The 13,107-nt window shown below is 39.8% G+C and overlaps 1 protein-coding gene across 1 annotated transcript in view; it reads right to left on the bottom strand.

The window, feature by feature from the left end:
- Nucleotides 1-13,107, bottom strand: part of MYPN (myopalladin) — a 47,283-nt gene that overhangs the window by 1,079 nt on the left and 33,097 nt on the right. Inside the window, exons 12-18 of the mRNA XM_054382168.1 lie at nt 8,431-8,652; nt 7,747-7,896; nt 6,665-6,744; nt 6,018-6,144; nt 4,368-4,575; nt 3,617-3,782; nt 1,315-1,448 (exon numbers count right to left, since the gene is read on the bottom strand). Of these exons, the coding sequence (XP_054238143.1) occupies nt 1,315-1,448; nt 3,617-3,782; nt 4,368-4,575; nt 6,018-6,144; nt 6,665-6,744; nt 7,747-7,896; nt 8,431-8,652 (1,087 nt within the window). The remainder of the gene's footprint in view (nt 1-1,314; nt 1,449-3,616; nt 3,783-4,367; nt 4,576-6,017; nt 6,145-6,664; nt 6,745-7,746; nt 7,897-8,430; nt 8,653-13,107) is intronic.

The following is a 13,107-nucleotide window of genomic DNA, read 5'->3' as shown; positions in this document are numbered from 1 at the left end:
CTACAATAATCTGAGAACAGCCCTACATGTTTAGCACTGGTAGGAAATGTCTTTCTATGCTGAACTTTTCAATGTTGAATTTTGACCCTGTCTATCTGGATATATTTGAAAAAGAACCTCCTTTTTTCTTGTGGCCCCCAATTTGTTTATATTTGAATAATACACTCATTATTTGGTGTAATTTTTTTATTTTGATATGCAACTGCAAATACCAGACCACACTTTCAATCTGCCAGCTCTATCCATTCAAAACAGCACAAAGAGAAATTATTTCTATCACTCCCTTTGGCATGTACGACTTGTAGAGTCTTTAGAAAAGATGGGTGGAATCAGGAAGCATTTCTTACTTTCCGCCGTTTTTCTGTTTGTACCTTGAATCCTTCCTATGAAACCTTAACTTCTCCTGAAACGTTTAGATATTTATGGAACTATTTTTTGGTTTATGTGACCCTTTTTGAATTAGCCTCTCACCAGCCCTCTCCTGAACATATTACTGCTGTGTGCATCCCCACAAGGTGGCAGAAACTGACAGAGATGCGGTGGTGACTTGTGGCTATGCCTGATAATCGAGGTGGGGCTTTTTAAAAATGAGATTTACACACTTGAAAATGTGTTGTGGTTTTTGTTGTTGCTGTTGTTTTGTTTTGGTTTGGTTTTTCCCTTTGAGGGTATGGCTATAATCCAACAATTTGTGGAATGTTTTCTGGTTTATTATGCTGCTAAAGTGATCAAAGTACTCTCTTGCTCTAGTTAAATTGTCTTAGCTATTATGTCTTCTGTAGATACAGAGTAATTAAATCATGTGCCATAGTTCTTGAGCTGGGCTGGAGCTTTCCAAGTCATAGAAAAACGTACTAGAGTCAAACTAGCCTCCAGTAATTAGGCATAGCTTCCATCAAACATATTCCATACAAGAAGATGTGTTCTTGCTTTTGCGCAATTTATTGTTCCATCTCAGGTCAGGGCTGTATCACAGGCATGTGTCAGAGGAAGCAGACTTAAGGCTCAACTTGAATGCATGTTTATTACATGCTTATGTGTCTAGGGAATTTGGAAGGTGGAAAATAGGAATAGAGAATATCGTGCAAAACTTAGTAGTTTTTTTCCCTTTAAACCCATGCAGGAGAGCTGCTCTGGCCCTTTAGAAATATCATTTGCCTCCTCCTGGTGGTCATATTAAGCTGTGGTCATGCTGGGACGCTCCTTTCTAATTTATATCAAAACTGACAATTTACAGACAAGGAACTAGGTGAGGCCTGTGACAAGTCAAAGAGAATAAATTCTGCTTTGTTTTTCTTACTAGCCAGGACCTACCATATATGTCAAGTCGAGCGGTACAGGAGACAATACCAGCTTCGTTTTTTGCCGACAAAGTGTACCAGCCTGCATCTGCTTTCTTGGCAGGTTGGATGAGGAGGCAGACATACCCTGTTGTGTCTTGATGCATGCTGGAAAAACAAGTGTTTGGGAATTAGTATCTCTCAAGAGCATATCAACTTTGAGCTTTTAAAATATCTACATTAAATATGAAAGAGATAAGTTGTAGCTTCTGTTCTCAAAGATGTAGCAATCCAAGACATTTGTAGTCAATAGATTTGCTTTCAGGATGGCCTCAACCAATGATCAGAGTAGCTGAAATCTGTTCTTGCTCCTCTTAGTTGTGCAAAGCCATGGTGTGACAGTGAGCCAAATTGTTGCTCTGTATGTGTTTATATTGGAGTTGCTTATTGAATTAAGTGGATTAAACCCATGCAAAGCTGCTGGATAGTCATACTGTATATTTTTCTAGTTCAGTAACATAACAAAACATAACAGAATATCAAGAACACTTGTACAGAGTTGTGACATTTCTCACAGCAGTAACCAGAGTCAGTCAGAAACATTCTTACAGCACTCTTTCCCTGAGAAAATGACTGCCTGGCATAATTTTACAGATTTGTTTGGCCTACAATAAATTAAAAAAAAAAAAAAACAACAAAAAAACCCCAACAAAAAACCACCCTCTTCATTATTCCCTCCTCTTTGCTCTTTAGTGATCCAAATCTTTCTGGCTACAATTCCCAGGACAAACTATTCACTAGTGTATCAAAAAACTGAGGCTTCTCTACTCTCTGGGCAGTGTTTTGTGCTTTTTATCAACCCAAGTGTTTCCCTCATGATATAAGAAGAGGTGGGAGATGAGCATATCAGAATACTTGAAATTTCAGGAAATTCTAAAATTTGCTTCCTTATGAACTGGAACGAAACAGCAAGCCACAGAATTTCAGATCAAGAGGACATTTGTGCTTCTGATATCTCTAGCAAAAAAGGAAACATTCACCCTTTGCTCCCTGCACTACATAACTTGCCTTATGCTGGAGGTGCAGTAGTATAGAAGCTTATGCATGTCCATATCATAGTACAAAAAAGGGCTCTTGGCTTCAGCCAGAACAATAATAGTGAGGAAAGAAGGGGACAAACAAGGACAATGCCACCCATTGCTCCAGTGGATCTGTGCAGAACCACTCAAAGCTTCAGAGCCAGCAGTCCTGACATTGTGAGGTGTGGGAGGTTTCCCTTAGTCATTGCTCTGATAAGCAGAAGCAAAAACTATGAAAAAGTTGGAAAATGAGGCAATGTTGGGTGGTTATTCATTTTACATTAACTACAGTGTTTGCAGGTGTATAGCCATAACATCTGTGAGAGTATCAGTACTTGAAATAAATCCTTGAGCAGTAAGGACAACAGGCTATAGAAGACCAGAGGCTGGTAGGCTTTTCAGAGAAGGACAGCAGTCTGAGTGGGGACAGGGAGACCAATGAAAGATTTTTCAAGTGAGCTTTCCCTCATGATAGGCGTGTTCACAAGGGCTGCTGTGGAGCCAGCTTCTTTGCAGATAGCCTACACAGTACTTGTGAGAATGTATCACTTCTTGATCTGAGAGATCCAATGACTGCATCAAATCACTAGCTGGAGCTGAATGAAATAAAATATTAAAAATCAGATTTGAGCTGAAGTGGGAATCTTTAAAAAATAAATGGCAGCAATTAATTTATCATTAATTACAGCCAAGAACGTATTTCATCAGCTTTTCATCTAGATTTCTTTTGCAGAATCTAAAACCAGTGAGGCATTTGAATGCAAGAGCTGAACCTGACAATTGTTTTATTTGTAAGTGTGGGATCAAAATCTTTGCCTATGTTTGTGACCAATCTTTGTTATCAGCCTCTGCATCTGATATGCTAAACTCTATTATGTCATGCTCTGGGGTATTCAAATCCATGTTCTATCTGCTCTGAGGTTGAACTGATGCATAATTAGAACTAAACTGGGTTAAAAATACTTTAGAGCAAGAATTAGGTGCTAGAACGCATTAAAATACCAAATCATAGTATCTTTGATATTTTGCTGTATCAGGCCTGTGGCCAAAAGCTCTGTCACCACTCCCTGAAGCAGTGGTACATTACACTCTGTGCCTTTATTCTGAACCAAGGATACAGTTACTGTTTTAAAATTTTCCATGGCTGAAAGAAGTTGTTTTCAGAGTAACATCTCCTGTACTGATCTCACAGGTTTTCAAGGAAACAACTAGTCCAGCCACAAAAAACTCCCAAGCATGGATATGATGGTACAGTACCTCATCCTCTCTCTGTTTGATGGGATAGTCTCATTATCCTTCTTCCAGTAAAAGATAGGGGGTGGCATTCCCACAACTCTGCACTCTAGTCTGACAGGGTACCCTTCAGGAACACCACAGTTCTGAAGTTTCTCCAAAAACATGGGGGCCTTTTTCACTTCCTTTGCTGGAAAAATAATTATGAACAACAGGTATTTTATTCATGACCAAAAATTAATCTTGTGATAACAAAGTGAGTTTGAATTTCTAACGAGATATTGGAAGGAAAGGGCAGTGCTATGCCATCACCTCTCTAAGGGAACATGAAGAATGTATGCAGGAAATTAATGCCTGATCTATGAATTTCAACATCTCACATCTTGTGAAGCTTTATTAAAGAACAGTATTCAGATTTGTATTTTGCTATTTAAAAACATATAAAGCACTTTTAAACATTGTAAACTAATACATTTGGACTGAAATCTATGAGATCTCAACATATGAATTCAAACCCAAGGCATTTTCTGGGAAGCAAATTGAGAATGTCATTTTGCCAAGACGAAAGGTAAAGTGATGTTGGGGCAGAATTCTTCCAGTCTTCTGTTAACAACCTGCCTACTGAGCACTGCGCCCTTTTCCCTCCATCAGGTGAGTTTTACAGCTGTTGAACTCACCTGCTGTCAGTGGATGAACTCTTTATTTATACTTTTCTGTAGGGAAAGTAAGGTAGGTAAGTTTGGAGAAGTGTGTACAAATTACTAGTTTTTCTTACCTACAACAGTGAGCTCCAGACTAAATGAATTTTGTCCTGTTTTATTAGTGGCAAGGCAGGTGTAAGTTCCAGCATCCTTTTGTGAGAGAGGATCAATAAGCAGAGAGTGAACTCCTGTCTCTCTGACCAGCATCTTGTGGGTGCCATCTGGTAGCACAGGTTTGCCATTCAGAAGCCATGTCAGGTCTGGAGTTGGTAATCCACTCACCTACCAAACAGTGAAACAGCTACAGAGACGTGTCAAACTGACAAAGAGATCGTAGTACGTTCATAGCTGGGCCTTTTTTCAGATACCATCAGAATGTCAGAATATAGTTTCTATTCTTTTGCTGATCAGTTCCAAGAGGGAGAAAACCCAGAAACCAACCAACCAACCAACCGAAACAAATACATGAAATGCATACTTTTTTCTTAGAAAGGAACAAACCTGTTTATATCTCAGATTCACAAAACCCTCATAGTAGTCTACTAATTTGTTGGCTTGTTTTTAAGTGCTGAGTATAAATCAAACCTCCAGATCTAAACCACTAAAGAGTTGAATAGAGGTGAAAAAGAGTACAAATTACTTTGTCTTTTGTAAAATCTGATGAGAAAATATATGGCTCCTTGTTGCTGTTAAACTGACACTATAGATTAAGATTATTAGACTGTCTTGAGAACAGTCTTTCCAATAAATAGATGTACTTACCCATGTCTAAAACATTGCTTTCAAAGCAATGCTCTACAGAGCAAAAGGGAAGTGGAACTTGCCTGAACAAGGACTGCTGTCCTTCAGGTTTGTGCAGTACCAGACATGCTTTAAGGCTTTGCAAGCTCTGCCAGGATAACAGAGCTAAGAATAACCAAATTCCTTGGCATGCTCCCTAGTAACTTGACATCGTAAATTAAGTAGTTATGAATCTTGTTCCTCTCAGGGCATTAACTTCTGCTTCAGAGCTTCCACCCTTGTCAGGGTAGGACATATTCTGGAGCATGGAAGAGGTCAGTGTCAGTACTACTATCTTTGCTGTGCGACTGGGGCATAGATGTACAGCCAAAATGCGTTGGAGCAAATGAGTTTCTTAAAGCTCTTCAATAACAGGTTGTTCACTGGATGTACTCTGACACCTCTCCCTGTAAATGGGAATGTTTCTGCATCTGTGCATGCTGGGGAAGCATAAAATGAACTGGGCTCTGTTCCCTCTTTTCAGGGAGTATTAATCTTCTGTAATTCAGCCTGATACAATGGGAACATTTGTTTGAACAGAATACAACATGCTGAATCCTCTCTTTCTCGTGGCTATGTGCTGTTCTGAATTAAGTTCAAGAATCTGATAATGAAGCAGAAGGTTCTGTCATTCCCAGATGAACTTCTGGAGTTAGGACTGGTACAGGACCAGGTGAACACATCTAATAATTTGAAGAACCTTGTAAGTGAGCCTTCTGTTTCTGGGATTGTGTTTTCTGTGTTCTTCATTCCAATGCAGCACGTGTTGGAAAGAAATCCCTGGAATCAGCTCAGAGCCAATGGCAATAAAAGTAATTTTAAAAAAGAAATCATTAAAACTTTCACAGCAAGTGTTCATGGGTGCAATAAAGAACATGAAAAATCCTAGCAATACATGTGCAGAAAGGAGGGAAGTGAGAATAGACAGAGGAAACAGTTAGTACCTTGCAATCCAACCTACAAAGTCGCCCTTCGTGTGCTACCATGTCACCTGGAGCCTGTAGAAAGTATGGCCTGAAAAAGCGTTCTTGAACTGCCTCTTTGTCTCCGTCTGGCACTCGGGGTCGTGTTCTACAACACAAAATATTGCATGTATGTGTTTGGAGGTCAAACTTTTTTCCCTAATCCTTAGAAAAGGAAGAAATTGTGGAAAAGGATGAGTGGATGGCTTGAGTTACAAGGCAGAAAGGAACGGACTGACTGTAATTTAATACTTGCATATTTTCCATTTAGAAAGATTATCACATTAACTATATCATGTAGTATTGCTGGATTTCCAACATGTCCTTTGCTGCTTTTTACTTTTTTTTGTGTCTGGATTTCATCTTGCTAGGCCTTCCCTTCCCTCTGCAATACACTTCAACAGGTAAATGAAATGATACTTTACACTTAATCCTCCCTGTATTTGAAGATGACCTTCCAAAATATTACGTTCTAGAAGTGACCTGTTGAAGGGAAGTCCTGCTGTTATTTGCATTTGCATAGTTCAGTTTGAGAACTGAAGTACAGATTGTGTTGAAGTACAGTAGTTAGTTATTTTGAATGTCTTAGAAGCATAAGTAGGGACTGAAGGACCTTTCTTTCCTCTTACCTGTGAGGCTGAGTTGTTGGTATTCGACCTCGACCAGGGATGCTCTGAACCATCAGGTGGCCTGAACAACTGATTCTCCCCTGCAAATTACAATGGAAACAGAATTAATAGTTGGTAAATTTTGAAGTATAAATATCTCAGGACGTGGTTTAGTGATCATGGCAGTGTTGGGTTGATGGTGGAATTTGATGATCTTAGAGATCTTTTCTATGATTCTATTTAACATTTATAAAACATTAGGTTTTATGTTTATAAATTAACTGAACTGTAGTGTAAAAGATTTTTTTCAAAGCAAATGCCGTTGGCATGCTGTGGAGTGCTATTGTGGCAGGGGATTCTCTGTGTGTCTAGAGCAATGAGTTTCTCAGACTCCACAAGGCTGTGGCAATGCATTTAGCAGTGGTGCTGTGTACAGCAGCCTAAGCACTGTCTGTCCCCACTTGTCCATTCCTGCCACTGTGGCTTCACAGGTACTGGCTGTTAGTAAAAAGGTACTGCTGTGTTTTTGCAGCCCCATAGCAACCCAAAAGTAGTTGGGCTGAAATACAATTCAAGAAAAATGAAAAATTTAATCTGGAAAAAGTTTCCTGATATGCCTGAGAGTACTGCTAAATAAACAGCTAAGCTAGCACATAGGGTGAAGGAGAATGGTATCAGGGAATGAGACTTTGCAGATCTACACATTTGCATCCTAAAAAGTAATTGTGTTTGGTAACACTTCCAAATCAGATATACCGTTTTGTTGCCCCGTTCGCTATATTCTTTCTGCCTGAAATACCATGTCTGTCTTGTCACCACATCTCAAAAGGTGTCTATCAGCAACGGAGTGGGGATCAGGAGACAGGGCAGAAGTTTTTAATGCGAAACAATATCCTTAATGATTGTGACTGGGCTGTGGAAGAATAGAGGAGTGGTTTTATCGTTCTTCGTTACGCAGTTTCCTCTCCAGTCCTCTGAAGCATCTGATTTTTGACACAGTCACCACTCAGTGTTAAACTAGGTGGCCCACTCTGTGTTCCTATTAACATATATTAGAAAAAGATGAAATAAGCATTTCAGTAGAGGAAAAAAAGACATCTTACTTGTGGGTTTGCAGCCATAATCGTGTAGTTGCCATCATCATCATTAGTAGAAGTTTCAATATGTAAAGAACATGTTCCATCTTCTTCTCTGTTCATTTTGAAATGTGGGTTTTTCTTTGAAATTTGCTTGCCATCCTTGAACCAGTATACCTGCAGTGATCAACCACCCCCCCCGCCACAGTGAATTAACACTTGCTCTGTAGTAGAAGCAGAAAAACATAGGTAAGAACAGGACTTGCTAGTGAAATTATTTAGAATGCTAGTAAAAGATTTAGAATATTATAAAATTTGCAGATTAGTTACAAAGTGAAATAGAATGATTTCAAGGTGAAGTCAGAAAGCTGCATATCTTCTTGACATAGCTGGGCCTGTCAGGTCCTCTTTTCTTGGCTATAGACACATTACTGATTATCTCAGATCAGTTTTCATCTTTCTTGTAAACTAATTTTTGGGAGGCTTATGAAATTCTGTTTCTTGTGGCATTGGGTGGTTATGATGACATCGAGGTCTGATACATGCTCAGGAGCAGATACTGTTATTTTAGAAAGCATGTGGGAAATAAACTCTTTTAGAGCTCTGTGCACTGAGTCGTATTCTTAGGACTGAGACTTCCCAGAGGGATGCATACAAAATAGCGGGTAGCTGATTTTTATTCCTTTGCCACTGACAGTGAGAGAGACCTACCTTAGGAACAGGTATTCCAACTATTTTGCAAGTGAACGTAATAGGAGATCCTTCCATTACCCGAAAATGCTTGAGTCTCTTATCAAAGATGGGTGCTATGTATTTGCCTGTAGGGATTTCCTCATGTTGGACCTCATCGTCCGATTCATCTACTGGAGTACGTTCAAGGCGAAACTCGATTTCATTCATCAGCCTCTGCTCGAAGCTGGAAATCCTGTACTCCTGCAGAGGGAGAGAGACACTGACCCGAGTGAGTCATGTTCCGTGGTGCTTGCAGCCATTTGTGCTTTTAGACTAATTCTAAAATCAGTGAAAATTTCAAAGCCTGTGGAAACTAGACCATAATGAAGCAGTCTGAATTTAGTCTGCAGACACAGATTCTCCCCTCAGAATGTTTGCAGAATGTAACTAATGAAACCGGGTTATTTTAGGTTCAGCTAAAAATTCAATCCTTCTAAGTTGCTATGAAAAAAACCCCACACTTTCTCACACTGTTAATCAAAAAAGATCATTAACATATAGGAAATTTTTGAGAATTTTGTGTTCAAATACTAGTCCCCTGTATTTATAGAAATGAATACTGCTAGATATATCAATTCAGAATTAAATAAGGAAAATGATACCTACTAAAAGGGAAAGCCAGGAAGAAAGTGAGGTCTTTTCACAGTAATTTACATTCAGGTTAAAATTCAACCAGATTAGCTGATGGAGCGAAGAAGGCAAAATATATCACATGTAAATCCTTGTAATAAACAGATAATGCAAGAAACCCAGCATATTCCTACATAAATGACCATTTGTATATAGTTTGATGCGATTATGAGCCTTCTCCTATCCCCTGAAGTCAATCAGAAACTTCTCTTTCCTTAGTTTTTTTCATGAGGACTGGACCAAAAGGCATTTTATCAAATGTCTCTTGCTCTGACAGGTGAAGCTTCAGTCCAACAGCCAGCTTCAGTTTTTGACACCAAACCAATGTTTCTTCTGAGCATGATGGAGCACTACAGATACACCTGAACAGACTTTTCTTGTAGGAGAGGCTGCTTCACTACACTGACAGAGGCAGCTGCAAGAATATTTGGCTTAAGTCATCATAAGCTACCTTGTGGGGAAGCTTGTAGTACCATATGCAGGTTTGTAGCAGTAACCAAATCAGTTTGCTCAGACCAGAGTTTATGCAGTTCTAAGTCCAGAGCTTGCATTCCTGCTTCTGTTGAAGGGCACTGGCATCTCTGAGAGCAGGCTTTTTAAAAATTCTATTTCTGTGGCAAGTTTGGATCTTCAGAACCTCACTTTAATCTGTCAATTCTGTTATGATGGGGTTTGCTGCTTTATTATTATAGGAGGGAAATGATCTGTGGCTTGGAAGAGAAATCCTTGAGTAATTCCAAAAGTGCAGTTCCCGTTTTAAAACAGAATTTTAGGCACTGGTGAACAGTAAATAAGAATGTAGTCTTACTGATTCTATGATTCTATGATATTCTATTTGCTGAAAAAACAAGGTTCAGGAAATGCATCTTGTCTGAAATCTTAGAGAAAATTAATTAAATAACCAGCAAAGATCCCAAATCACTGGGACTGACACCCCTGATCATTTAACGATTCCATCACACTGCTGATTATGCTCTTGACCAGTAGTTCCCAAATAGTAAGGAGCAAATATAGAGAGGCAGCACCAACTTTTAGATGACAAAATTCCTGATTTCTTCAGGAGACCAAGGAGACACAGGTGGCCAAAGGTTGAGAGGTTACAGGGGAGCTTTGAGGAAAGAGGGGTCTGTGAGGCTTGGGGATGAAAGGATTAAAATGTGGCATCCACAAAGTAAGAGAAGTTGGAAATTGCCTGGTGGAATAATACCCTGGTAATCTATGATTTTAGTACTGTCATGGTAGATGTGGTATATCAGTCTCTTCATCTTCAAGTCTTTTTTGGAGGGATTGCTGTAAGGACAGCTTTAGTAAGGATTAGCTATGGTTAGAAAAAGGCAGACAGCTCAGAGGAGGGAGGAAGATACATTGATGAATGGTCTCTCTTTTCTGGAAACTGTGTCCTCCTTCAGGCCTGTTTCTTCCACATAGCTCTGGAGCAGTGCCCATCATTACAAGGTAAGAGGAGTGTTCCAGGGAGCTTAGATTTGTGTCTCCCCTTCAAGATACCTTCCTTACCTTTAACACTGTCCCTCCACTCTGACAGGGACAGTCTGCTCTCTGATACTTTCTTCAGAGTACAGCTTTGCCAAGCAGGAGTTTTGGAGCTTGCAGGTCTGTAGAGGTGTGCGAGACATGCGCCACAGGGTGGGAGCCACTAGATGGTGTATCATCCACTCTCTTACTTGGCTTTGTTTGCTCTGTGGGCTGGCCAACAGCTGGTGATCAGCAAACAGCCTTATAAAGTTTCGCTTTGTTGAGTTTTTTTTTTCCTTTTTCCCCCCCACAAAGCACGTCTCAACAAATCACTTCAATAGATCATATTCTAATCTCAGCTAAGGCAGATTTCTGACAACCAAAGCTATCGTTTTTCCATTTAGATGTTGAGAGCTGGTTATAGTATTCCAAGGGAAAGTTAAGCAATCAGTCTTCTACCTTGATACTGAGAAAATGCCTGTGTGTTTTTAGGGAGGAAGGATCCAGTCAAAATCAGGGAGGGACGACTATGTTCTGAGAATTATCCATGTCACCAATATGTACTGCAGTCATAATTTGTTTCTAGAGTCTCCCATAAATTAATACAAATCTAAATACTTTGTTGCAAGCAATGTACTGAAAAACATATTTGGAGCTTTATTTTCCTTCTACTTCTTTGAGATCTTTCCATAGTTTCCTTCCTGTTGTTTAGGTAGTTCTTGGCAGCAGAGAGCAAAATCTGTGGCAAAAAAAATTATCTACTGAGAAAGGATTACCTTAAGTGTTTGAATTTTCAAGTAGGATCTGAAGATACTATTAAGGATTAATTAAGGTAGCTGTAATCTCTTTCCTCCCTTTTCATCATCTAATGATTTGTCACATGAACAAAGGTCAGGGCAATACAGCAAGTATGGAACACAGAGTCCCATTTCTACCCATTACTGTTTATTGTGTAATGAACCTCTCAAAAATTATGTAATTATTTCTGGATATTGGTTATAGGCCAACATAATTCTAAAGATAAATACTCTGGTTTGAAGACATGTTGCTTATTTATCATGTCCTTCCTTTGCAAAGATAAGCCATTTTTAAAAGTGTTACATATGTTTAAAGGGCAACAGGGCTGATGGGCAGAGCAGGCAAAGTGACTCCTAAATTGGTTGTCTCAGAAGCTAGACACAGTAAATCTGTGAAATATTGGTATTCAGAGAGGGCAACTCTGAACTCAGATTAGCGTGAAATGGGTGGGGATGAAAAATGTTCAGACTTCTAAGAGTCAGATAGCAATCCAAAGGCATTAGTCTAGAAAACTAAAAATTGGAGAGGGCTTTTGCAAGAGCCAGCACCCTTAAGGTTTTAAGTGCAACATAATAAAGAGCAAAGGAAGGAAAAATAAGGGACCTGCAGCCCAGAAGCCAACTGTATCCTGGGCTTCATCAAAAGCAGTGTGATCAGCAGGATGAGAGGTGATTCTGCCTTTTTGCTCTGCTCTGCTCTGCTCTGCTCTGGTGAGACCCTGCCTGCAGTAATGTGTCCAGTTCTGATGCCCCCAGCATAAGAGGGACATGGAACTGCTGGAGGGGGTCCATGAAGGTGATCAGAAGGCTGGAGTACCTCCCCTATGGGGAAAGGCAGAGAGAGCTGGGACTGTTCAGCCTGGAGAACAGAAGGCTCTGGGAAGACTTGAAGCAGCCTTCCAGTACCTGAAGAGGGCCTATAAGAAAGCCAGGAAGGGAATTTTTACAAGGGCTTGTTGTGACAGGATGAGGGGCAATGGCTTGAAGTTTAGGGAGGGAAAAGTTAGACTGAAGATTAGGAAGAAATTCTTTACAGTGAGGGTGGTGAGACAGTGGAACAGGTTGCCCAAGGGAGGTTGTGGATGGACCCTCCCTGGGGGTGTTCAAGGCCAGGTTGGATGCAGCCTTGAGCGACCTGGTCTGGTAGGAGGTATCCCTGCCCATGGCAGGGGAGTTGGAACTAGATGATCTTTAAGGTCCCTTCCAACCCAAACCATTCTACGAATATATAAATCTGCTCTCACATACAGAATCATCAAATCTGTGTAATCTGGAAGTCAGCAGACCAGTTATTTATTGCCCTCTGAACCTTGCCAACAGTTTACATCATTCTTTAGTAGCAGTACCTAAGTCTGGCAATGGACTATCTTAGCTGTACAGAGTCTTTAGCTTTATTGAACTATGTGCATGTTTCATTAGACCTACAAAGCGTGAATGCAATGGATTTTTTCAAAATGATGTAACTAATCCTTAGATCAGATGTTTCTTAAATTCAATTTTTGGGTGACTATGTCAAATGCAGGTTTTGGAAATAAAAATTGATAATGACAAGAATAATATTTCAAATTAAAAAGGCAGTATTCTACTTCTAATACATTGTCAGATGTATAGTTGAAGATTGGGGAACCATTGCTTAGACCCTGAAGTGAGTTTTTTAATCATACAATGTTCTCTAGCAGAGAGAAGTAATGGGGCAAGGGAGCCATTACCATTGCACTTTCAAGGCATCGTGTTAATGAATAAGGTGTTGACTCCA

The sequence above is a fragment of the Indicator indicator genome, chromosome 7 (genome assembly GCF_027791375.1).
Source record: "Indicator indicator isolate 239-I01 chromosome 7, UM_Iind_1.1, whole genome shotgun sequence".
Taxonomy (NCBI): domain Eukaryota; kingdom Metazoa; phylum Chordata; class Aves; order Piciformes; family Indicatoridae; genus Indicator; species Indicator indicator.
This window is presented reverse-complemented; position numbering and strand designations above follow the sequence as displayed.